This window comes from Cnephaeus nilssonii (assembly GCF_951640355.1).
Source record: "Cnephaeus nilssonii genome assembly, chromosome: 10".
NCBI classification, from domain to species: domain Eukaryota; kingdom Metazoa; phylum Chordata; class Mammalia; order Chiroptera; family Vespertilionidae; genus Cnephaeus; species Cnephaeus nilssonii.
Genome location: NC_137081.1, coordinates 89335965 through 89363453, shown reverse-complemented (window position 1 = coordinate 89363453; position 27489 = coordinate 89335965). Strand labels below are relative to the sequence as shown.

General features: G+C 40.8%; 1 protein-coding gene across 2 annotated transcripts in view; it reads left to right on the top strand.

Annotated features, from left to right (window-relative positions):
• CNTNAP5 (contactin associated protein family member 5) overlaps positions 1-27489 on the top strand; it is a gene marked incomplete at both ends in the record, with an annotated part of 850484 nt that overhangs the window by 357791 nt on the left and 465204 nt on the right. For both annotated transcript variants that reach the window (XM_079783016.1, XM_079783015.1), the window contains one exon: positions 13093-13296. In XM_079783016.1, the coding sequence (XP_079639142.1) occupies positions 13093-13296 (204 nt within the window). The remainder of the gene's footprint in view (positions 1-13092; positions 13297-27489) is intronic.

Below are 27489 nucleotides of genomic sequence, written 5' to 3'. Positions count from 1 at the left end.
ATACAAAAATAGGTAATAATAGTGCTCATTTCATACATGCAAATTGCTTGAAATAGTTATTAGCATGTGATAATAAGTATTCAAAAGTATTAGGTAGGATTATCATTATCTTAATTTGATATTCAAGGTGGTCACCTAATTTCTCCCGGTCTTTATTTTCTTCCTTCTTCAGGACCTTAGGCACCCCGTACCTCAAAGCAAGTAGGTAAACTTATTACACACAGGTGCAAAGGGTTCCCACACCTTCACAAGCCCCTCTGGAGGCTTAGGTTATCTGGGCTCCTGTCTGGGGTTTCTGCTTGAATTCTTTAAATGATGAAAAGCTAATTAATTTTAAAGCATTATAAATTCTGATAAGATTTAATGATCTGTCAGGCTTCCCAAATGCATCATTAAAAAATACAGACATCAGGTTATACCTCAGGTTGCCTCCTTTAAAAAAACAAACAAAACAAAACAAAAAACAAAACGCAACAACAAAAAACACCTTTCTCCTATTGGGTTAATTATTGCCAAATGGTGCCATCCAAAATTCATCAACCTCTGAGCTGAAGTCCTATTCTTCCCCAGAGAAATCTCTTTGCCATCCCAGTCTCAGCTGCCCTCCTTGTGGTTGCTCTCATCCTCTGAGGCCTCTTCTCATGCAGGGTGGAGGCCATGAAGTTGTAGGCTTCATCTTTGGCTTGCTAAGGCCCTTTGGCCACATTACAGGGAACCTCAAATGGCCAAGTTTGCAAAGACTGGAGAGAGGGAGGGAGGATTACAGCCATCAGACCTGGGCTTAGAGACACCAATGTAGTTTTGAATTCTATTCCGGATATCATAGCATTTTATAACTGGAAAAACAACCAAGGCCATTCATTGTTGTTATTTCATTTTATTGACGATGAAATTGAGGCCTAGAGATATCTTCAAATTGAGTTAGTCTAAGAAGAAATCTGCCTACTCTTCTTTCTCTTGCCTCATATAGAAATATCTGAAATGTATTTTCTAATGGGAGACAAATATACATATGTATGTGCAATAAAAACACATTAAGTAACAACCAGGTTTTGGTTGATTGAGGATCTGAACATATTTTCCACAATCAACATCTCTCAGTACCCCCTTTCTTCTAGACTTTGGAGATACAGCACTGAATAAGAGGAGCCCTGCTCTTCGGGAACTCACAGGCTGTAGTAGTGGGGAAAGCAGACATGAATTCTTTTGGTGGAGGTGGAGGGAAGCCGTCCTATGTGAGGCTTGCACAGGAGGGAGATCCACAGCTAGCACTTGTTCATGATGGACTAATGTTTGTGATTTTTCTGACTATATGGTTTTGCTGCCCATGAACTTATGCTAATGATGGCAATTTTAACAGAAATCTTAAAAGGAAAAATGACCAAATGCAACACTGGTTTTCCACACAGTGCCAAGGCATTGCCTCCTGCAGTTTGTTTTGTGTTCACTCTGTTGAAATGGCCACCTGGGTAATCTACTGTTACTCCTCCCACTGGCCTCTTGTACAAAGTTCAGAAGACTGTGCCCAGGTAGAATCATTAACAAAGAACGTTCAATTCCCCCAAATATAAAACCATGGCAAGTTTTTGTGTTTTGTTTTTTTCCAAAAAAAATAAATAACTAGTCTTGGGAGGGGAAATTGCAGTTCTCTTCTCCAATTTTGACACAGCTCTTTCAATGTCTCTCCTTGTGCCAACACCCTTTCAGGGAACAATTGTATGTTGTGGCTGAAGACCATGGATGGTCCTCTGAAGCAGAAAGCAGCTCACCACTGTTTTATGCTATTTTCACAGCGGCTGGCTGCTCAGTGTCAGCCTTTGTCTTGAAGATTCTTTCTGTGGACTGGTGAATAGATTGTGAAACCTTATCCCCTTCTTGAAAGCTTTTGTTAGCCTGCCTGCACCCTAGTGGGGGAGACCTGCCATGTTTCACGCTGCACTTTCCACTGGGGGTGATCATCTTGCTTCCTGTAGTCCAAGCCCGAGCTGTTGTCCCAGTTTAACTATCTAGGGCTCTCTGCTTAATTAATGTTACTGTGTCTGAGTCCCTGAATGGAGTGACCTGCATCCCAATCATCTTTGTATCTCACAACACAGCACACTGACCAAAAAGGGTACAGAATATGCCAATATGTGTCAGTGAATTTAGGAATAAACAAAGGATTTCTACTGCTTTGGAAGTTCCATAAATGAATGAATTATTTTGGCATAATCTTTGTGATTAGCGAACAGCCCAGTTGAACTACAAATTTGAAGTGTACTCAGAGATGCCTACAAATCTGGGGTATGTGCAGGCGGGTCTCACTCTAAGAGCTAAAATAATACTACACTGAAGTAGGATTGGAATTTGGAGTTTTGTCTTTTTAATACTATGACTGTTTTTCTGTGTTGTCTCCTTGACACCTGTCCTGTTTTTGCCTGCTGTCATGCATAGCAATGTGAGAAATTCTGTAAGGAAATCTATTCTTAGGAGTTGGCACAGTTAGCTTTAGGAATTTACCTAGTTGTCACAGTTTATCTGAGGTTATCATGAGCCTCTGATGAGGCCTGGAAAAGTCACAGAATTGGTGGAGGATCTGTGCAAATTTGACTTGATGGTGGGAAGCTGTGTGGTTTGTGGATTGCTAGCCAAAGACCTGGAGTATTCAGAGCAAGTGTGTGTTCTGAGTAATCATCATGTTTCTTGTATGGTTGTTAGGAGAGTAGCTTCCACTGTGATTGTATTGAAAACCTCGCTGACTTTGAATAGCTGAAGAGTCTGAGTGAGAGGAATTGTCTCCAGGAAATTGAATTTCTCCTGTCCACACCGAGCTGGGCTTTCCAGACCTTGAGGACGCCGATCCAGCCAGTGGCCCGCACAGAGCCCTGCTCAGCTCACCTGGGATTCGAGGTGGGAATCTTTTATTCAGTGGAGCTCTTTTTCCACTGGTTTGCTGACAAGCTACTAACATCCATCAAATGTGACAGAATATGCCCCCAGAACTCTGTCCCTCTCAGAAAACAGACTATGACAGCCGGGTTAGCAATTATGGGCTCAGTGGAAGTCAGCCAGCATGGGTGTTTCTCAACACTCTGGGAGGCAGGGGGCATTTCTCAGTACTCCTGGATGGAGGCAGGGGGCATGTCTCAGTACTCCTGGATGGAGGCAGGGGGCATGTCTCAGTACTCCTGGATGGAGGCAGGGGGCATGTCTCAGTACTCCTGGATGGAGGCAGGGGCCATGTCTCAGTACTCCTGGATGGAGGCAGGGGCCATGTCTCAGTACTCCTGGATGGAGGCAGGGGCCATGTCTCAGTACTCCTGGGTGGATGAGGGGCATGTCTCAGTACTCTGGGATGCATTGTGGTGGGTGCCTCACTTATCCTACCTGAAGGGAGAGGTTTGTGAGCTGTGGGAACTGCCTTTCTCCTGAGGACTTCTTGGTCCACAGCTGGCCTGTCTTTCATGCTTTAGAAAAGTCTGCCAATGTATGGCCATCTCAACAAGCCACAAATTGAATTGAATTGAGTTTACAGTAATGAGATTCTAACAATCAATGTTTTAAAAGGGGGAGAAATTGTCTACTCCTGGAAGTAAATGTCTTAGAGCTGGGTCCTGGGTGTCATTGCTGGTGTGTTAAGGAGCTCTGATGTGTGGTCAGCTTGCACCAATGGCAGGAAGAGGAAAAACACAGCAAAATACCCCAAGGGTCATATTAGGGCTTTACACCTTGTCAAGGGGCAAAGAAACTGGAACTGGGTAATTCCACTGAGAAGGGCGGGCTGAGTAGCCAAGAGAGGAATGGGGGCTGATAAAACAAGTGACACAGATAAACTTGCTACAAACCAGAGAGTCTTTCTAAAAACCAAGCCTGACTCTGTGCTTTCCCTACTTCACATACTTTGATAATTATTTCTCTATTGACCTCAAGGTCACATTGAAATCCTCATTATTTTATTTTTAAATGCTCTCCATCATAAAACACCTCACCTTGCTCCCAACCCTAGACTCCCTCTGCCCCAGGGGACCCTGTGTTTTGGCACAGAGTTCTGGGGCCTCAGTAACCATCAGGATCACCTGAAGGTACAAAGCAGATTTTCCTATCCCATAGGTTGGCCAGGAGGTCCCAAATCCTGTCCTTCTAAAAGCTCCCTGGAAATTCCACACTTCTGGGGCCACAGCTGTAGCAGGTCTGGATCCTGTGCACTGAGGTTGACCTGCACTTTCCCACATGCAGGAACAGTGGCTCCGCCTCCTGCTGGCCTGTGGTCTTGGGCACCACATCTCCACCTCAGAAAACTCCACTGAGTTTATCAGGGTTGACCTGTGCTGAACTGGGCTCTGCCATGTTGAGCGGCTTTAATAAAGGTTCACATGCAAAAATGTCTGAGTGATGAGAGGCCACAAAAGTCAGTGAAGATCGGGACTCGAGCTTAGTGGAGAGAGTGAGGCTAGGAAGTATATTGCATATCTCCCACAAAGAGCCCCTCAGATGTGTGTGTGATTCCCATGTCCTTCCCGTAAGGAATCATTTTTCTGCGTGGACTTAGTCTCTGAAGAGCAGAAACCACAAATTCACATCAATTTTCAATAAAACTTCCTGCTCAACATTACCTTCCTTTAAAATTGGCATATCCTCCCCCACCACACACACACACACACTCATCCACACACGCACACTCTCCAAAACATATCTGCTTCTCATTGTATGAAGACAGGGACAGTCTCACTGTACAGAAGATATAATTCTTACCAATCCCCCCCTTTTTTTATGATGGAGAAGGTATGGCTCATTTTCGTGTGTATATCTTTGGGCAAGTATATGGCCATTCTGTGCTTTGTCTTCCCCTTTTCATAAATGGGGAAAACATGAACATTGAAAAGCTGTTAAGAACATTAAATTAGGCAAATATGCTAATTAGTTCCTTTTCTGTAGAAAATGAATTACTAAATTCAGAGTAAGAAATGTGAGTTGCTAAGGAGAATGAAGAAGGTATATTTAATTTTCTGTTATTTTCATTGTATCCTTAGAACTATATTCTGAGGTGATCATACACCTCCCCATCTTCCAATAGGAGCCTATTTCTACTCTTTACACACCTTCCAGCAGTCTTAGTTTTTGTTTGTTTGTTTGTTTGTTTTTGTATTGTTAAAGAGAATCTTCCTTCAAGATGTGTGTGTTGATGTCATAACAAAATCCCATGCACCAAATTAAGTACCAAACCGGAAGATCAGGACAAATGTTTATAATACCTAATGTGAAAACCAGCATAAAATAGGACTTCTTAAAGAGCAACATTTTTTATAAATATGGATCATTATTGTTATCATTTCAAATCTGTTTTGTCCAAGTTAAGTTGGGAATGCTGACTATTTCACCTTAGTCCAGTGCCTGGGGGAAATAGAAAAACTTTCATTCTTCTTAAAAAGCTATTTTTTTACCCTCCGCTTTTCCATTTGTGGAAGAGCTGATGCACTTTGTGTGTAACTTAATTAATATTGCAAAGGTCCAGGGTGTTTGCTGAGTTCTCTTAGATTGGCCAAGTTTCTGTCATTAGTTGTTGGTGGTCCCAGAGGGCAGCCTGCTCTTTGCCAGGCTGATTCTATGCTCTCCAAAGGGTCCTCTCACCTCTCACTCAGGAACACGTATGACCAATGCAGGGGTCACCTCCCAAGTGGCTGAGTGTATGCCCCAGGGAAATGAACCCTCATAGTGTGAGGGGCAGCCAACTGCTACAGAGTCCAGGCAGGTGATCCTTTAGGAAGTCAAGGGCAATCAGCGTCATCACACTGGGGCCTGCGTAGCTCACTGGGTTACTGAGCCATTTCACAGGTGTTTGTCAACAGATCAATGCTCTGACTGGATGAGCTGGTTAATACACACCTGACCTTGCCCTCGGGGGACACACTGCCATGCTGTAGAGATGGCCTGCAAACATCAGGGAACAGCCATGTATCAAATTGCAGTTGGGAGGTGACTTCTGAAAGAAGTAGCAGGCCACTTAGAAGGAGACTAGCTAACTAACTAACTAACTAACGAGAGGAAGCTGTTAAAGAAAGGACCAAGCTGAGCTGAGCATCAAAGTGTCAGAGAGAGGGGGTCAGCACCTGGAAGATGCCCAAAACTCAGAGCGGGGCTAAGCCAGATGCCTCAGGTTGAATTCTTAGCTCTGCTACTTGATAACTACGTACTTCTTCATTCTTTGTGCCATGGTTTCCTCATTTGTAAAACAGAAATAATAACAGTATGTCCCTCATGGGATCCTTATTTAGGTTAAATAAGTTCATACACAGAAGCATTTAGAGCATTACAGGGTTCAGGGTGTACGCTTTGTAGATGTTCCCCTCCCCCGCTCCCCCACACCGGGCATTCACATGACACAAACACATGACTACAATGTGCTCAGAGGGGAGTCAATGTGCACTGGTGAGACAGTGGCAAATGAGGTGGGAAAGGCGTTCAGCGCCAGATACTGCTGGGTTTTAGAGATCTGATTTAATTTTAATGCCAGGGGAGTTCACTGAAAGGCTTCAGCAAAGGTGATGTGTGATGTTGCTTGTTTTATGAAAATGTTAGAATGGGTCAGGGGCAGGTGATGAAAGGTGAACCAGGGAGGGTGGTTCGGAGGTTATTTAAGAATATGGAAGGTGATGATGAGGGCTTGAATGCATGCCTGCTCAGTTGACGTGAAGGATACTAAACCCCACACTCTAACGGAATTTCTTCATACCATCTTCTTTATATTGTCCACATGGCATGCTTCAAGCCTTAGTCACTGCAGCCATTCTTTGGATTAATGATGAAATGAGGGAATGCAGTGCTCTTGAGTCATCCCCAGTTATGAGTGTTATGTAATACTCAAATGACTTTGTGGGTAGCTTTCTCTCGGCTCTGTTTTACAGATAGAAACACTGAATCTCAGAGATGTTAAAGAGGTTGCCTCAAGTTTACCTGCCAGTCAGTAGCAAAAACAGAATTGAAATCGAGGTCTGTTGGATTTCAACAATATTTTCTTTTGTTCCTGTTATATAAATTGGCTGAGTTTTCTTAAGATCCCATAGCAAAATAGAGATGTTTTCTTAGGGATATAACCTATGTCATCTAATTTATGTCATTAATTTTGTCACTAAATTAGCCAGACATTTGAGGCGATGGAATTAGATGATGAATTCTGTGGGAAATGGAGAGAGGTATGGGAGTAGAGAATTAAGAAGTCTGAGACACACAGCACAGGTGTCTTCTTTTGAAATTTACATTTATTGTTGAAAGTATCACAGTCGTCCCCTTTGTTTAGCTTTTCCATTGACCCCCTGCACCCTGCCCTGCCCTTCCCAGGCTTTCACCACACCATTGCCCATTGTCCGTGTCCATGGGTTATGCATATATGCATATAAGGTCCCTATTTAATCTCTCCCCTTCCACCCAGCCACCCACTCCCACCTTTCCTCTGAAATTCATCATGCATTTGTTACATGCTTTTATGTCTCAGGATATATTTTGTTCATCACTTTATTTCATTCACTAGATTTCATATTTGAGTGAGATGATGTGATAATTATCTTTCTCTGACTGGCTTATTTCCCTTAGCATAATGCTCTCCAGGTCCATCATGCTGTTGCAAATAGTAAGAGTTTCTTCTTTTTACAGCCACGTAGTATTCCACTGTGTAAAAAGACCACAGCCTTTTTACCCACTCATCTACTGATGAGCACGTGGGCTGTTTCCAAATCTTAGCTATTGCAAATTGTGCTACTATGAACATAGGGGTGAATATATTATTTCTGATTGGTGTTTCTGGTTTCTTGTGGTATACTAGTGGCCTGGTGACAAAATTCGTGCATGGGGGGGTGTCCCTCAGCCCGGTCTGCACCCTCTCCAATCTGGGACCCCTTGGGGGATGTCTGGCTGCGGGTTTAGGCCTGGTCCCTAAACCAGCAGTCGGACATCCCTCTCGCAATCTGGGACCGCTGGCTCTTAAATGCTCACCTGCCTTACTGCCTGATCACCCCTAACCACTCTGTCTTCCGGCCTTCTCACCCCCAAATGCCCCCAGCTGGCCTGATTAGCCCCAACTGCCCCCCACTGCCGGCCTGCTCACCCGCAGCTCCTCCCCTGCCGGCCTGATCACCCCTAACCACCTCTGCCTTGGCCCCACCCCCATGGGTTTGTCCAGAAGGACATCCGGAAGGTCTCCTGGTCTAATTAGCATATTACCCTTTTATTAGTATAGATTTCTAGAAAAGGGATCACTGGGCCAAATGACAGTTCCATATTTAACTTTTTGAAGAAACTCCATACTGTTTCCCATAATGGCTACAACAGTCTGCATTCCCAACAGCAGTGTCCTAGGGTTCCCTTTTTCTATATCCTCACCAACACGTGCCCTTTGTTGATTTGTTGATGATAGCCATTCTGACATGTTTGAGGTGATACCTCACTGTCATTTTAATTTGCATCTCTCAGATGATTAGAGACTTTAAGCATTTTATTCATGTCTTTTGACACATCTTAATAGAAGTGTCTATATAGATCCGTTGTCCATTTTCTCATTGTATACCTTGTCTTCCTCTTGTTAAGTTATATGCGTTCCTTGTATATTTTGTAAATTAACCCCTTATTGGATGTATCATTGGCAAATATGTTCTCCCTTGTAGTGGGCTCTCTTTTCATTTTGTTACTGGTTTCTTTTGTTGTGCAAAAGCTTTTTATTTTGATACTAGAGGCCTGGTGAACAAAATTTGTGCATGGGGCAGGGGATTTCCCTCAGCCTGGCCTGCACCCTCTACAATCTGGGACCCCTTGGGGGGTGTCCAACTGCCGGTTTAGGCCCCAAACCAGCAGTTGGGCATCCCTTTCACAACTGGGACTGCTGGCTCCTAACCGCTCGCCTGCCTGCCTGACTGATTGCTCCTAAACACTTCTGCCTGCCAAACTGATCATTCCCTAACTGCTCTCCTGCTGGCCTGATTACCCCCAACCACCCTCCCCTGCCATCCCGATTACCCCCAACTGCCCTCCCCTGCCGGCCTGATTGCCCCAACTGCCCTCCCCTGCAGGCCCAGTCCCCACAACTGCCCTCCCCTGCCAGCCTTATTGCCCATAAATGCCCTCCCCTGCAGGCCTGGTCCCCCCAACTGCCCTCCCCGGTAGGTCTGGTTGCCCCCAACTGTCTTCCCCTGCTGGCCTGATCGCCCACAACTACCCTTCCTGCCAGCCATCTTGTGCCGGCTATATTTGTGGTGGCCATCTTTGTGGCGGCCATCTTTGTGGTGGCCATCTTGTGGCAGCCATCTTGTGGTGGCCATCTTGTGGCAACCTCGTGCGAGGGCATCACGCAATGCCACCTAGGCTTTTATTATGTAGGATAGTCCCATTTGTTTATTTTCTTCTTAGTTTCCTTTGCCAAAGGAGATGTATCAGTGAACAAATTAATCTGAGAGATGCCTCAGATTTTGCTGCCTATGGATTTTTAAAATATTTTTATGGTTTCCTAACTTACATTTTAGTCTTTTATCTATTTTGAGTTTATTCTTGTGTATGGTGTAATTTGGTGGTCTACTTTCATTTTTTTGCATGTACCTGTCCAATTATCCCAATGTCATTTATTGAATGACTGCCCTTACTCCATAGTATGCTCTTGCCTCTTTTACAAATATCAATTGAGCATAATGGCTTGGGTCAATTTCTGGGTTCTCTGTTCTGTTCCCTTGATCTATCTGCCTATTCTTGTGCCAGCACCAGGCTGTTTTGAGTACAGTGGCTTTGCAGTATTACTTGATATTTGGTTTTGCGATTTCTCCACTTTGTTCTTCTTTTTCAAAATTGCTGCAGCTATTTGAGATCTTTTTGCTTCCATATAAATTTTTTGACTGTTTGTTCTAGATCTGGAAAATATGCTGTTGGTATATTAATAGGAATTGCATTGTGCTGGGGCTGACCAGCACACCCTGCATGATGGATGAATGATTACTCTGACACATGTTTCTGTGAAAGAGAGGGCTAAGGGACTCCCTGGCTAGAGAAACCAAACAGCCCCATTCGCCTGACTCCTTAGGATTTTATTTAAACAACAGCTTGAACTAAAATTAACTATTAGATACTATCAGTAGGGTAAGCATCCTCGAGAATACACATGTGTCTGCAGCGTCCTTTAAGCAAGGATATCTAAAGACTAAGCATAAAGATTCTAGTAAAAACCTGGGGGCTTGCACATTCACAGACTTGTTTGGAAAGATCAAGGCAAGAGCTGTTGCCTTCAGCCAACTCCCCCAGGAAGTTCTGATCTTTCGGAGTTTCCTCCTTACATGTTTTCCAACCAATTCTATGCTTCCCCACAGCATTGAATCCATAGATTGCTTTGAGTAGTACGGACACTTTAATGATGTTGATTCTACCAATCGATGAACATGGTGTATTCTTCCACTTGTTTATATATTCCTCTATCTCTTTTTATAATGGTCCAGTAGTTTTCTGAGTACAGGTCTTTTACCTTCTTGGTTAAGTTTATTTCTAAGTATCTTAATTTTTTTTGTCGTTGCAATGATAAATAGGATTTTTTTTTTAGATACTCTTCTGGAGAGTTCATTATTGATATTTTAACCTTTGCACTCAGATGTCGAGTGTGACAGTTATTGAATGTATCAATAATTTGAAATATAAAAAAATCCAAATAAATAAGTTTGTATGAAAAGAAACTCCAGTTTTTTATTCTACTGCCGCGCTTTGTAAAATATGGGGTATTTAAAAAATTAAGTCCCAACTAGAATAAAGGAATCGAGAAACAAGCAAGTGAGTGCAAAGGGTTAAAATGCCATCAAATTCTAAGTATTAATTTTGTATCTTGTATGCTGCCAAAATCATTTATTAAACCTAGTATTTTTTTGGTAAAGTCTTTAGGGTTTTCTATGTATAATATCATGTCATATGCGAATCATGGCAATTTTACTTCCTCCTTTCCAATTTGGAAGCCTTTTATTTTTCCTTCTTGTCTGATTGCTGTGGCTAGGACTTCCATTACTATATTGAATAAGAGTGGTGACAGCAGACATCCCTGTCTTGTTCCTTTTTTTAGGGGAAATGATTTCAGTTTGTGCCCAATGAGTATACTATTGGCTATAGATTTGTCATATATGAGCCCTCTATTTGCACTTTGCTGACAGTATTTTATCCAAAGTGGGTATTGGATTTTGTCAGACATTTTTTCTGCATCAGTTGATATGACCATGGGATTTTTGTCTTTCAATTTATTTATGTAATGTTTATTTGTTTACCATATTTATTAATTTGCAAATATTGTACCAGATTTGCATCCCTGGAATAAATCCCGCTTGATCATGGTGTATGATCATTTTAATATGTTGCTGGATTTGATTTGCTAATATTTTGTTGAGGATTTTAACATCTATGGCCTGTAATTCTCTTTCTTTATAGTGTCTTTATCTGGTTTTGCAATAAGGCTAATGCTAGCCTCATAAAAAGAACTTGGAAGTGTTTTTCTCTCAGATTTTTAAAAAATAGTTTGAGGAGCATAGGTGTTAGTTATTAGAATGTTTGGTAAAACTCCCCTCTAAAGCCATCTGGACCAGGGCTTTTGTAGTTTTAGAGATTTTTGATTACTGCTTCAATTTCATCAATATTTATTGGCCTATTCAGATTTGCTGATTCTTCCTGATTGAGTTTTGGAAGATTGTATTTTTCTAAGAATATGTATATTTAGTCCATGTTGTCCAGCTTATTGCAATATAGTTGTGCATATCATTTTTTAATGATCCTTTGTATTTCTGTGTGGTTAGTTATTACTTAATCACTTTCCTTTCTGATTTTTTTTATCCTCTCTGTTTCTTGATGAGTCTGGCTAGAGATTAATCAATCTGGTTTATCTTTTCCAAGAACCATTCTTGGTTTATTGATCTTTTATAATTTTTTTTTTTGCCTCTATGTCATTAATTTCCACTCCAATCTGTATTATTTCCTTCCTTCTACTTACTCTGGCCTTTTATTCTTTTATCCTTCTACTTCTTTAAGTTGTTGGGTTAGATAGTTTATTAGAAGTTTTTCTTGTTTTTTGAGGTAGGCCTATAATGCTATGAAGTTCTCTCTCAGGACTACTTTCATTGTGTCCCATAGACTTTGGAGAGTGATTACTGGATAGTATGGTAAGAGTATATTTAGATTTGTAAGAAACTTCCAACTTGTTATTCCACATCCCCACTAACATTTGGTATTGTCAGTGCTTCAGAGTTAAATCATTCTGATAGGTGTGCAGTGATATCTCATTGTTCATCTAATTTGCATTTCCCTGATGACATATTTTTCATATACTTATTTGACATCTGTATATACTTCTTAATAAGGTAAAAATTCCTATTAACTTCTTGGCATACAATTTTTATATATGTTTACACACATCCATTACATAAGTGTATCTAAATTACATTTACTTGACCTCCTTTTGTTTTAGCAATCATAAATAAAAATTCTTGTATATAAAGACTAACATTATAACTATCACCTGCACAAGACAGAGCCAGGGATGGTAAGGATGCAATATATTTGCCCTGTTTCCAAATAGCAAAGTCTTCATTACTACATATTCTTTTCTACCAAAAGAAGAGAAAAATCTCAGAATCCTTCCCAACAGAGGGTTCTTAGACTACAATACTATTTGGTCAGAGATGAATAATAGACTATGTCTTCACCTCTAACCTTGAGCTTGAAAGAAGGGGATCAGCAGCTCTCATTATCAAGCAAAGCAAGAAGGAAGACAAATCACGAGGTATTATTGCAAAGCAGCATGTGACACAGCAGATCCTGACCTAGGTACTTGTGGTATTCTCATCCTGTTCCCTCCACAAAACTGACATATCACTAATGAGAGGTTTTGTTTCTAGGCTGATGATCAGTTCATTTTAACTCAGTGTGTGGTGGTTGCCTGTTCATGTATTATTCCCCTGAGTCTAACTAGGATAGGTCTAGTCTATATTCTTCCCCTTCAAACAACAGGTCTTTCCAGGTGTCAAAAAAATGCCTATAAAATAGACAACAACTAAGCTGGGAAACAACTGGCAATTAAGAGGATATGCATTGATTTTTCTCCTCTCTCTCTGTGCCCAGAATCTGATGTTGCTGACTTTGATGGCAGGAGCTCCCTGCTGTATAGGTTCAATCAGAAGCTGCTGAGCACCCTCAAAGACGTGATCTCTCTGAAGTTCAAGAGCATCCAGGGGGATGGGGTCCTGTTCCATGGAGAAGGTCAGCGTGGAGACTATATCACCCTGGAGCTCCAGAAAGGGAGGCTCGCCCTGCACCTCAACTTGGGTAAGGTCAGGCTTTTCCCCTGTGCAGATCAGCCTGTGGGAAACTCCTCTTGGTAGAAGATCATAGTCCTTGTCCTCCTAGATTATGTGGAAGTCCTTGGAGCACAATCCATGTTTGAGAAGAAAAATACCACATTTCGAAATGGTTAAGCCATAGATAGCATTATTTAAATTAGATAATATTGGTATGTAAGAAGGGATACAAGCTAAGTGCTATGGCTTATATTGCTTGATTAATTATTTATTTACTAGTGGCCTGGTGCACAGATTCATGAACATTGAAGGGAAATTAATTAATAACATGATATAACAACCACAAAGACATGATATAAAAACAACAAAAACATGATATAAAAACAACATTGTTAAAAACAATGACTGACAAATCGATTAAATTTATTCTAATATCTCCTTGTATACCACATTAAGAAAAACACTTTCAGAATGCTTGACTAATTTCCATTATGATGAAGTGTTTACAACTTTAACTTTAACATCACATGCTCTTCGGACTCGAGAGGAAGCAACATATAACTGACCATGTCGAAAAACAGGTTCAGGTAGAAATATTCCTACTCTGTCTAGATTGGTGCCAGCAAGAGCTTTATATGTATCCCACATGTGCGAGTCAACATTTATTTTTAAATTGCCAGTGCATGTCATATGTACCAGCCAGTAGGTTGGTCGGACGGTCGAACAGATGGACGGTTGGTCACTTAGCCTTTTATATAGTCTATAGATTACCTATCCATTTATCTATTTATCTGTTAAAGTCTTTTTAAAATAATTGACAAATTAAAACACACATACACACACACACATGTGCACACGTAATATAATGAGGCATTTTCACAATCCATTCTATTTAGTACATTTATGAAAATTAAGTTCCAGGAGAAAAAAGAAAAAGAACATTTTAATTTCTTAGTGTTTTTTTAGGGGAGTAAAGGTATCATGTGTATGAGAAAAATCTAAGTTGCTGGGCATTCCTGGATCTTGTTAAGGGAAGTAGTGCTTTCTTTAGGTGTCCTGGCTGTGCCAGGGTGAGCTCTAGACTTGCCAAATGCCGGCTACGTGAGTACAGAATGGCCTCTTGTCTTCTGCACATGTGGGTCACAGGCTTTTTGCTGTGGGTTGGCATCTATAATGGCCTTCCTCACCTCAGACAGATCTTCATTCCACTGCAATCAACTTCCCATCCCCACAAAAAAGAGAGGGCTCACCCTCCTTTATGTGATCAAAGGTACTTTTGAAGGAATGGTGAGCCAATTGCAGAAGGCAAGGAGCAGAGTTCCAAAAGATGCAAAAAAAGAAATCAGAAAAAGAGTCAAGTGGAATAAAAAGGAAGTGACCGATTTCCTGTCTCCCATTTGATAAACGTTTGTATTAAGGAATGGGGTAGATATTATACCTGTGAAAGGGAATTATCAATCAGTATTTACTGTCAGAGAGTAACAGAAAATCATAGCAGAATTGAGTATGTAACTTCAAGTTGCATCAAAGCCTGGGGAAAATTATAGATAAATGAATTTTAGCAATTAGAAGGAGAGACATAAGAATGAAGATTAATTCAGACTCACCCAAAAGCCAAACCATGTACATCTTTATTATGAGGGTTTTGAGAGTATCTTTTTAACCTCCATTGTGAATATTGGCAGGGGTAGCAAGAATAACCTGTGGAACCCTAAATTTAACTCATAAAATTGATACCTAATGCTTTAGATTAACTATACACAAAAGGCATCATTAAAAGTAAAGTTTTACCCAGAATAATGCATAAGAGGAATTGCTAGTAACATAATTGCTCATATTTTAGCAATTTATCAATGAACTACCTGAAGGATGGACATACAAACATTCAGCAGAAATGTGTTCATTCATTAACTGACAGTCAAATTCCAGGAAAGAAGTATGGATAAATGAAGTGGAGCCCCTCCCCCATTTATACGTGGCTTAAAGAGCATTGTGGGTTGTGCGTGAAATTACTATTACTTGCCAGTATATCCAATATCTTCTGTTGGTAATTTTAAATCTATCAGTTGAAGCTATTTAGATTTCCAATTTCTATATGCCATTCACCTTCTACAGCTTTGTTTCCTCCGTGCCTGTTGATGGAAAGGAGCAGGTGTGGTCATGCAACAGATTTCACTGTAATTGCAGACATGAGCAGGCTATGTATTATGGGGAAATTTGCATAACTTACAAGTTTTTTTTACTCATTTCTGATGTGAGGTAATAATAACTATCTTACAGAGCATGGACATGAAAACCCCAAAATACTATAAATGAGTAATTTATGTCAGAAAATGAACATGGGAAAGTATCAAGAACAGAAGCTCTTAATATTACTAATTTATTCAACACAGGTTTTAATGTCCCACACCCTGTGCTACACCGTCTTCCTGAAAAAGAGATAGATATGTTAAGATAAACAGGACCTGCTCCTTGTGATAATACATAGACACAAAGGAAGCCTTTTGTGCCCTCCAAATTTCATCTTTTCTATATTCTAACTATGGTGGTGGCAAAGTAAAACCTCATTTAATAAATGATTCAGTAGTAAGAACGACTTCTGTTTGGAATGCCTTCATATTTTCATCTGCTCATGGATTTGCCCATTTCTATTGGTTTCTGTGGTTTCCTGTATTTCCCTGCTTATGCAGTCACCTGGGATAGTTTTTTTAGTAGCTCCCTCTTCTAGAGAGACAAAGCTGTATGTCAGCACTGTATCTCTCCATAGCTCAGTTTTAGCCAGCAGATCCCTGGAAGTATCAACGTATGGGGAATTGCTTTGGATTGCCCATAATAAGAACTCTATAATGCATGTTTCACGGGGGGCAAGATAACACTTTGTTTATTGCTGCAACCGCAGAACTCAGGCGGGCACCTACCTGAAGTAGGCTCTTGAGGCAAACGGGAAAAAGGCTTTCCATTTCAAACATCAGGGCCTGACACAAATACACACCATTCCCATTTGACTGGCTCATTACCAAGTCTATGCTCCTAAATGCCTCATGAGCCATTCTCTCCACTACAACAGTGCCTGATATTTACAGAATAGTCACAATGTGCTAAAATCCCATCCAAACCTCACAGCAGTCTTATTAGGTAAGTAAACATTAACTTCATTGTACTCATGTGGAATATTAGGCTCAAGGAGGATAAATCGCTTGTTTAATTTGCACAGCTAGCTATTAGGTGTAACCACTATTAATATCTAGTTACTAGAGGCCCGGTGCACAAAATTCGTGCATGGGGGGGCGTGTCCCTCAGGCCAGCCTGCACCCTCTCCAATCTGGGACCCCTCGAGGGATGTCCGACTGCCCGTTTAGGCTCGATCCTGGTGGGATCGGGCCTAAACGGGCAGTTGAACATCCCTCTCACAATCCAGGACTGCTGGCTCCCAACTGGCCGCCTGCCTGCCTTCCTGATTGCCCCTAACCGCTTCTGCCTGGCAGCCAATTCACCCCCTAACCACTCCCCTGCCAGCCTGATTGATACCTAACTGCTCCCCTTCCAGCATGTTTGCCCCTAACTGCCCTCCCCTTTAGGCCTGGTCACTCCTAACTGCCCTGCCCTGCAGGCCTGGTCCCCCCCAACTGCTCTCCCCTGCAGGCCTGGGTCCCCCACAACTGCCCTTCCCTACAGGCCCGGTCACCCCCAACTTCCCTCCTCTGCTGGCCTGGTCACCCCTAACTGCCCACCCCTTCAGGCTTGATTGACCACAACTGCCCTCACTTGCAGACCTGGTCCCTCCCAACTGCCCTCCCCTGCTGACCATCTTGTGCCAGCCATCTTGTGTCCACATGGGGGCAGGATCTTTGACCACATGGGGGCAGCCATCTTGTGTGTTGGAGAGATGGTCAATCTGCATATTACTCTTTTATTAGATAGGATAGAGGCCTGGTGCATAGGTGGGGGCCAGCTGGTTTGCCTTGAAGGGTGTCCCAGATCAAGGTGGGGGTTCCCTTGGGGTGTGGGGAGGCCTGGGTGAGGGGCCTGTGGTGGTTTGCAGGCTGGCCACGCCCCCTGGCGACCCTAGCAGAGCCCCTGGTATCTGGGATTTATTTACCTTCTACAATTGAACTTTGTAGCCTTAAGCAGAGCCAAGCCTACAAATGGCCAGCAGCCATTTCTTTTGGGGTTTGTGTTCTTCTATAATTGAAACTTTGTAGCCTGGAGTGGAGTCCTCGGCCAGCCAGGGCTGCAGAAGCTTTGCTTCCTCCATTGCAGGGGGAAACCCAAGCCTCCTGCTCTTTCCAGCTCAGTGGCTGCCACCATTTCTGTTTGGATTTGTTTACCTTCTATAATTGAAACTTTGTACCCTTGAGTGGAGGCTTAGGCCAGCAATGGCAGGCAGAAAGCTTGGCTTCCTTTGTTACTGGGGAAACCCAAGCCTCCCTCCTGCTCTTTGTGACTGTAGCCATCTTGGTTGGGTTTATTTGCATATTTACTTCCAATTGGCTTGTGGGCGTGGCTTGTGGGTGTAGTGGAGTTAGGGTCAATTTGCATATTACTCTTTTATTAGGTAGGATGTCTAACATTTTCTTACTATTATTTCAAAATTAGAGGCCCAGTGCATGAAATTCATGCACTTGGCGGGGGGGGGGGGGGCATTCCTCAGCCTGGCCTGCACCCTCTTGCAGACCTGGAACCCTTGGGGGATGTCCCAGGGGGAGCGGGCCTAAGTCATCAATCAGACATTCTTAGTGGTGCCGCAGAGGTTGGAGAGGCTCCCACCACTGCTGCTGCACTAGCCAGCCCCTGAGCCCAGCTCAGGGCTTCTGGCTGAGCAGCACTCCCCCTGTGGGAGCACACTGACCACCGGAGGGCAGCTCCTGCATTGAGAGTCTGCCTCCTGGTGGTCAGTGTGCATCGTAGTGACCGGTCATTCTACTGTTTGGTTGATTTGCATATTAGCCTTTTACTATATAGGATATAGTTTTATTTATTTCAGAGCGGAGAGGAGAGGGAGAGAGAAATAAATGATGAGAGAGAATCATTGGTTGGCTGCCTCCTGCGTGCCCCCTACTGGGGATCAAGCCTGCAACCCGGGCATGTACCCTGAGCAGGAATCTCACCTGACCTCCTGGTTCATAGGTCGACACTCAACAACTGAGCCGCACAGCCAAGCACTATTATTTTAAGATTATAAAATATGCTAGTGAAGCATCTAATAAGGAGTTGATATCCAAAATGTATAAGGGACTTACATAATTCAACACCAAAAAATAAAAAAATCCAATTAAAAAAGACCTGAGGCAGAAGACCTGAGGAGACACTTCTACAAAGAGGACACACCAGAGACCAATAGACATATGAAATGATGCTTAACATCACTAATTGTCAGAGAAATGCAAATTAAAACCACAATGAGATATTTCACACCAGTGAAAATGGCTCTCATCAATAAATCTACAAACAACAAGTGGAGCAAAGGGAACCCTCCTGCACTATTGGTGGGAATGCAGACTGGGACACACTGTGGAAAACAGTGTGAAGGGTCCTCAAAAAATTAAAATGGAACTCTGCCTTATGACCCAACATTCCCACTTCTGGAAATACTAGTATATCCAAGGAAATCCAAAACACAAATTTGAAATATATGCAACCCTATTTTCATTGCAGCATTATTTACAAAAGTCAAGATATGGAAACAACCCAAGTGCCCATCAATAAACAAGTGGATAAAGTTGCTCTGTTGTATACAAAAAGCTCTGACCATAAAAAGAATGAAATCTTACCATTTGCTACAGCATGGATGGACCTAGAAGGTATTATGATAAGTGAAATACGTTAGTTAGAAAAAGTCAAGTACCACATGATATCACTTATGTGCAGAATCTAAAAACAAAATTTAAAAAAAAAATGATACTGGAACAGACTTGTAGATACAGAACTGACAGTTGTTTGCCAAAGGAGAGAGAGTTTGGGAGACCAGGTAAAAAAAGTTTAAGGAATTAAGAAGTAGAAATTGGTAGTTACACAATAGTTTGGGTGGATGTAAAGTATACTATAGGGAATATAGTCAATAGCATTGTATTAAATACTAATGATTCCAGGTGGATACTGGAAACATCAAAGGGAACACTTTTTAATGTGTATAAAAAAAAAGAATCATTTGAAATCCTATAGCCCAGTCATGTCTCCTATTAAAATTCAGGTACATTTTCAAGTGCGTTTCTTCATTATTTACATGATTTTTTAAAAACATATTATGTAACATCTATGTTTTTCTCAAAGTGGAAAGAGCTCATACCATCCATGATCATCTTTGCATATTTATTTGTTTTAAAAAAATGAAGAGAGAGAGAGAGAGAGAGAGAGAGAGAGAGAGACAGAGAGAGAGAGAGGAGGAAGGAAGAATCCCAGTGGACAGGCTCCCGAATGGTGCTGGCCCAATGGAAAAGGGAGTTTCCCTGTGGCTTCTGTGGACACTCCAACAGTTTCCCTTAGTGGCAGGTCCCAGCGTGTATTTCTTATCAACCTCTGACTTTACACTTTAGATACTGGATAAGGTGGGGTTCAGTGCCATTGCAGGCTGCGGATAGTCCTTGAGGGCAGATAGACGGTGGTTATTTCCTTGCAACTCTCTATGCTGACCACCTGACTCATTACCTAGCCTGCCATGGCTGATTCGAATAGGTTACCATATTTTCCCATGTATAAGACGTCCCCATAAGGTATTCCCCACTTTTCCAACCCAAAATTAATAAATCAATATTTTAAATAGTTTACTGGTTTTCCTCTTAAGGCCTTCTTCTTTTTTGGCATCTTAAGGAGTTGTTCTTCCTGTTTTCTCCACTGTCTGATCATACCCTCAGTGGGAGGAGGTCCAAATGGTCTCTCTGCAGCTCTATTTCCATGCTCTTTTGCAGAGCTGATGACATTCAGTTTGAATTTTGCAGAGTAAGACAATCGCTTACCGGTATTTATCTTTTATTTTTTAACATCTTTATGGGCTCAGAACGCTCCAGTCCCTGTTGCATCTGTGCACTCTCCACCTCCACCTCCAATTACAGCATCAGCCGATGTCAGTAACAATAAGGCTTATGATTGGAGGAAGCTCTTTTGACAAAGTGTGGGCAGTTGCCCACTAGCACGGCTCCCTCCTTACCTGACTTCCATGTATAAGACGCCCCTCAATTTTCAGTCTAATAATTTTAGAAAAAAAAATAGCATCTTACACACAGAAAAATATAGTAGTTCTGTGGTAAACTTGAATTAGGTGGACATCCTTTGATTACTTTGTTAGAATAGAAAAATTATTTTTTCTATAACTATGGATAAGAGATTTCTTCTCTCAGTCCTTGAGGAGGTTATAGAGATTCTGCTTCTCAGTTTTTACACATCACTTGGGTCACCGATGGCAGTGTGCCCTCTGTGCTTTTATAGCAGCACAAATGCAGACACACAGGAGGGGGAATCAAAGAGCAGAAGTATTATGCGACTGGGGAACTGCTGTAGGAACTAAGCAAGACATCAACAGTACATGTAGGTCCTCATCCTCCCACAGTCCAGTGCCTTCAGCTGAGGCCGAGCTCCGTGCTGTCTGCAGCAGGTGCCGTGGTGGTGAAATGGGAGTCCTGGCACCAAGAGGCAAACACGTGTAGTGCAGGTGACCCCGGGGCCAAGCATGGGGTTCATAGGCAAGAGCACTGGATTGCATGGCCCTCGGTAAGATATCTTGAGAAATCATTCTCCAGCGTCAGATGGACATTGTACATCAGCTCTTTCAAAATCTGGGCATTTTAAGCCAACCACATGTACCTATAGAAGGTTTGTGATGTTTCTGAGCTTGTATTACGTACTATGGAAGAATTTCCAAAAGTTGCTGTTTTTGAGAGGCCGCACTTAAGCACTGTACTAGACATTTAAATATAGATTAATTTACATTACATGGGCAAGGTACAAATTATACATAACCCCATTTTACAGATTAAGAAATTGCTGGTCAGTGTTGCCCAGTCAGTTTTACAAAGTCACATATTTCCATAACTGTAGACCTTGGATTAGATCCCTTTTTTAATACATTTTCTTATTCATGCAGTAAGTATTTTTGAACAAATACATTAAGTCAGGCACCGAGCTAGGCACTAGGGATTAAAGGTTACATTTAGCTATCCCCATTTTTAAGGAGCCCGCAGCTTGATAAAACAGTTATTTCCATGCACTTTAACTTTGTAATATTAATTAAAAAATATAATTATGTATCACCAAAACCATAGCATTTTCTAAGATAGCAAAATCACAGAAGATGGATACAGAGGAGCGACCAAATTTGAGCAACAATCCCTAAATCTAGAGAGTGTTTTATTGAATAAAAAAGTTCCTAACAACTAAAGATATGCCTTTCATTCATTGCTTCAGTGATACCTAAGGATTTGCTCTGGTTTGAGGGCAAAGCTCTCTGTAATCACATGACTTCCTGTTAGTTTCTTATTTTCTTCAGAAGGTCTCACTTGAGTATCTGGGAGAATATTCATTAGCTCTGCACATTCTCACACAGGGGATTTTTATGATACTGAATAGCCTATGTAGGTGAAATTTTCTTTTTATTCTACATCATATCTCCCCCCATAGTGTTGCCCCATTTTTGTTTTCAACCAAGCTCTCTGTTTTGATCCATTATATTATTTTCTGAGACCCTATATTCTTCTACATAGCTTATGTATGTGTGATGGATACAAATGGTCAGAACATAAGACATGAAGGTAAAAGAGTATCATTTTTTTCAGTAGGGATCCTGTGAGAATTTGAGCTTTAGGATCAGATAGAGCTGAGTTGTAACCCTAATTCTTTGTGTCCTTGAGTAAGTCATGTGGCTTCTTTTCGACAGAGCTTTTTGCAGGGTTGTGTTCAGAAACAATCAAAACAACATACCTGAAGTCATTCCCTCATGTGAGAAGTTTAATAAATAATCGAAAAATTAAAGGTGGGTCAGTCAGTTCTGAAGATCCAAGGGAGGCAGGCCTCAGGAACATCCATATGAACGGGCAACTATTTCAACAGGGAATCTATCCTTTGTAAGAGTGATTTTTTTTTCTTTTCTGAAATACAATCTTAAACAAGAGAGTTTCCAATCCTTTTGCTCAGGGTATCTGAAATTCACAGACTCTGAAAGTTAAAGTGGCATGCATTTTTTAACTAAGATAAAACCAAGCAAGAAGCTTCAATCAAAGACTTTTGGGTGAAAACACTGTGAAATGCACACACTTAGTCAGAAAATGTTCCTTCTAAGGGAGAAGAAATTGACATGTTTATCTACAGTATGTTAGCGGTGGAAGATAAAAAGATTAAATTACAAATGTTTTGCAAGCATTTCATGCTTCCTATACAAATTGTACATCCTTGCAGGTTTTGAGCAATATTTATACTATTTTATTTTAACTATATCTCAAGCCACATGAGAACCAGTTTATTTAAATTAGAAATAAGATTTTCCTTAATTTTTTAGCCTAAAAGATAGCTACTGCATATTTTTATTGTCTTTTTCCCCTCCACAACTGTGTATGGAAATTTTTATATTGCCTTAATCTATTGCAAACTAGTTAAAGCTAGTAGTTGGACCTCAATTGTCAATAAAATAAAACTTGCAATATATATTCCAGGATATAGTTTTATAATCCTTTGAAAATTGTTTTACTGTGATCTTTATAATGACATTTCTTCCTGCTAACACGAGTATAGATATAATTCAAAAGCCCTACCTGATAGATTTCCATTTCCATAACTGTTTAAACAAACTAACTTTTCACTCAATTTGTTTTAACACATGATTTTTTAGTATCAGCATAGAATAGGTAATGAAAATGTGAGTGAAATTCATTCATGTCAGTCATTTATTGGTTAACCAGAGGCCCGGTGCACGAATTTGTACACGGGTGGGGTCCTGATGGGGGTGAGGAGGGCTGGGACATGATTGGCCCTCTGGGTGGGTGGTGGGATGCCCTTGCTGGCCAGGGATCCTGATGACCCAGCTGACTTTGGCGCTGGTTGTTGGGAGCCACCTGGCGGCCGATTTTATATTGTTTCTTCCTTGTGGAGCATCTAGGGAGAGGAAGCAGCCTAGGTGCCCAGGCCAACTTCCTGGAGGCCGATGGCACTGTTGGGATCATGCCAGCAGCTCTGGTCTGTTGGTGCCTGGCCCATTCTCTGGCGACTGGATCTGTAGGACTACTGAGGGAGTGAGAGGTTGCCACCAGGCTGGTGGGCCCGTGGGCCGATGGGACAAGTCTCAGCTGAGCGGTGATCCAATGTGGGGGCACACTGATTACCAGGGGGCAGCTCCTGTGTTGAGCATCTGCCCCTGGTGGTCAGGGCGCATCATAGTGACCAGTTGTTCCAGTCATTCCGGTTGTTCCAGTCATATGGTCCTTCTGTTGCTTGGGCTTTTATATATATACAGGTTTAAAGTAACTTGATCCCTGGGCAGTTTGGCTCAGTGGACAGAGCATTGACCTGGGGATCAAAGAGTCCCAGGGTCAATTATGGTCAAGGGCAAGTGCCTGGGTTGCAGGCTTGTTCCCCAGTGGGGGGTGTGCAGGAGGCAGCCAATCAATGATTCTCTCTCATCATTCATGTTTCGATCTCTCTCCCCGTCTCCCTTCCTCTCGGAAATCAACAAAGAAAACGTAACTTGATTTGAAAAAATATATATGTACTCCTATGTTCATTGCAGCATTATTTACAATAGCCAAGCTATGAAAGCAACTGAAGTTCCCATCAATAGGCAAGTGGATAAAAAAGCAGTGGTACATGTACACAATGGATTATTACTCAGCCATAAAATAAATCTTAACATTTGCGAATTAAGAAGTACAAATTGGCAGTTACAAAATAGTCATAAATAGTCATGTGGATGTAAAGTACAGCATAGGGAATATAGTGAATAATATTGTAATAACTGTGTATCATGTCACTGAGGTACTGGAAATATCGGGGGAACACTTTTTAAAGTATATGATTGATTAACCACTGTGCTGTACACCTAAAAATAATAAAAAAAATAATATTACATGTAAATTGTAATTGAAAAATTAAAAAAATATTTAAAAAGCAAAAAAAAGTAACAATGTGGGAGGTATTCAATAATTTACATATAATTCATATTGTGTTCAATAAGTCAGCTTTGCAGGATAAGGATTATGTTTTTAAAAGGTTTGTTTTTCCCATTATCAAAAATAATTATGCTTACTCTAAAATATAGAAAAAATAGAAAATTAAAACCACTGTTAATATTTTAGTAAATGCATTGTTGTTTAATACTCTTGTCTATTTTTTCTATGGTTGTAATTTAGTATATGTTTATACTTTTCACTTTACATATACATATATATATATGTATATACATTTAAAAATACTTTTTTATTGATTTCAGAGAGGAAGGGAGAGGGAGAGAGAGATAGAAACATCAATGATGAGAGAGAATAATTGATTGGCTGCCTCCTCTCCAACCCATACTGATGATCTAGCCTGCAACCCAGGCATGTGCCCTAACTGGGCATGGAACTGTGACCTCCTGAGCCACAGCGCCACAGCGGCTGGACTGCTTTTATATGTTTTTAAATAAATAAGGTGTAAATTATTGAATATCCCTTTATTTAATGTTTTTATTTGATAAAAAATGGCAGTCATGCCCCCGACTGCTGTGGCTCAGTGAATGAGACTCTACCTATGTACCAGGAGGTCACAGTTCGATTCTCCATCGGGACACATGCACAGGTGGCTGGCTGGATCTCCAGCATGGGGTGTGCAGGAGGCAGCCAATCAACGATTCCCTCTCATTGTTGATGTTTCTATCTCTCTCTCCCTCTCCCTTTCTGAAATCAATAAAAACATATTTTTTAAAACTGCAACCACTACTGAATATACTTTTAAAATAATGTAAGTGCATCTTAAATTTATTCATTTTTAGATGCCTCTATAATATTCCATCTGCTGATTCTAAGTTTATGTAAAGCTTTTTTTCTCTCTTTCCAAATCATGGGAAGTTATTTCCAAATTTTAAATTATTGTAAATTAAAAATATTTTACTATATTTCAGTTTGTTTATTTAGGGTAGATTTCTGGAATGTAATTTACTAAGTGAAAATTTATGAAAACATTTTACAAACTACAATATTTATTGCTACAATATTTATTGACATAGGTGTTTTGTTTTGTTTTAAGTTTGGTAGATTTCATTTTGCATTATCTTTGGGCAAAAAAAAGGATTGACTAAATAAATGAACAAATAAACAATGAGCAATACTGATCCATTTTTGAGGAAAGGTCAACAAATTGCTTTATATATTTATGAAAATGTCATGAGGTATTTTACATGAAAAGGTAAGTGTGCTAAGATTTTTGGTTTCACTAAGTGCATTAAAAAGAAGTAGCTAAATTTTATTTGAGATGATGTAAACTTTTATTCCTTTGAAGTCTTAAATTTATGAGTGACATTATCAAATAAAATGATAGCAAACTTAGGGGACCAAGGTTAGAACACGGGACAGGAAGGCTGACTTTCAAACTTGATAAGAGTAAGGATGGGGTAAATGCCAGACCCTGCTTCTGCTGCTCAGATGTTCTGACTTATTAAGATGGCGGTAATGATGGTGGCAGCAGACAAAAGGAACCTTGGCTGTAACAATCAACTTGGAATTTTACTCCTCAAACCTCAGGATTTAAAGGTCCCAGTCTACTGCTGAGATAACCGTGACCTAATCATTGTGACAAATCAGCTCATTCAATCAGCTGTATTTCTCAACACAAAAGTTATACACCTGATGTACTTAAAAAAGATCATTCAGGTGAAATTAGTACTTGAGATAAGTAGCTAGCTATCAAAAATATAAAATAAAGGTATAAGACTGTATCTCATATCATACACCAGCATATATTACAAATAAAAAATGGGAGAAGTCTTTAATAATCTCAGGATCCTAGTCAGTTTGGCTCAGTGGATAGAGCATCGGCTGGCAGACTGAAAAGTCCCAGGTTCAATTATGGTTAAGGATACATACCTCAGTTGCAGACTCAATCCCGGCCTGGTCAGGGCACCTGCAGAAGGCAACCTATCGATGTGTCTCTCACATCTATATTTCTCTCTCTCTGTCTCTCCCCTTTCCACTCTTTCTAATATTTAATGGAAAAATATCCTCAGGTGAAAATTAATAACAACAAAAATGTCAGAATGGAGAGGACCTTTAAAATTATAACACAAATCCAGAATCCATAAAAGAAAAAGAAAACACAAACATTTCTGAATAGTACAAACAAACAAAAACCAGAAAAACAAAATCAAATGACTATTATATTATAGACAACAAACTAAATATAAATTGATTTTAAAAAGGATAGAAAATAGGCAAGAGGTATGAGGAGATAGTTCCTAAAAAGGTAAATAGAAATAAACGTATTTTAAATTTAATTCATATTAAGAGAAGCATATGCTAAAACCACTCAGAAATGTAATGTTTTTGTGTGTCATACAGGCAAATTCCAAAAGCATGAAAGGGTTTTTTTGACAAGCCTTGGAGGAAAGGCAGCCTCATAAATTGCCAGTAGGTGTGTAAATAGGTTGAAATTTTATACAGGACAATTTGGCAGTGCTTATCAAAATTACCATCTCTAAAAACCTTTGGCCACCAGTTCTTCATCTAAGAACACATACTACAGAAATCCTTGCATACATAAAAATGACCTGTATGTATAAGATGTTTTAGCATTTTTAAGTAAGACAGGAAGCTCAAATATCTATCAGTAAGAAGCTGATATAAATTTAATGGAATACTCTACAGCAGTAAAAATTGAGAAAGTTCTTTTTTTACCTTTTAACTTTTTTCAATCATATATCCTCTCTAATAAAATGGTAATATGCAAATTAACCATCACTCCGCTACATAAACCACGCCCACCAGCCAAGCCATGCCCACCAGTCAATCAGGGCGAGTATGCAAATTAACCCCAATCCAAGATGGCTACAGCCACAGAGAGCAAGGTTTCCCAGGTAAGAGAGGAAGCCAAGCTTTCCATAGCCATTGCAGGCCTAAGCCTCCACTCAAGCTACAAAGTTTCAATTATAGAAGGTAAACAAATTCAAACAAATGGCGGCAGAATGGAGCTTGAGAGAGCAGGCCAGGGTTGCCGGCGGCAACAGGGGAAGCAAAGCTTTCCGCACACCCTGGCCGGGCTCACCCGCTTAAGGCTA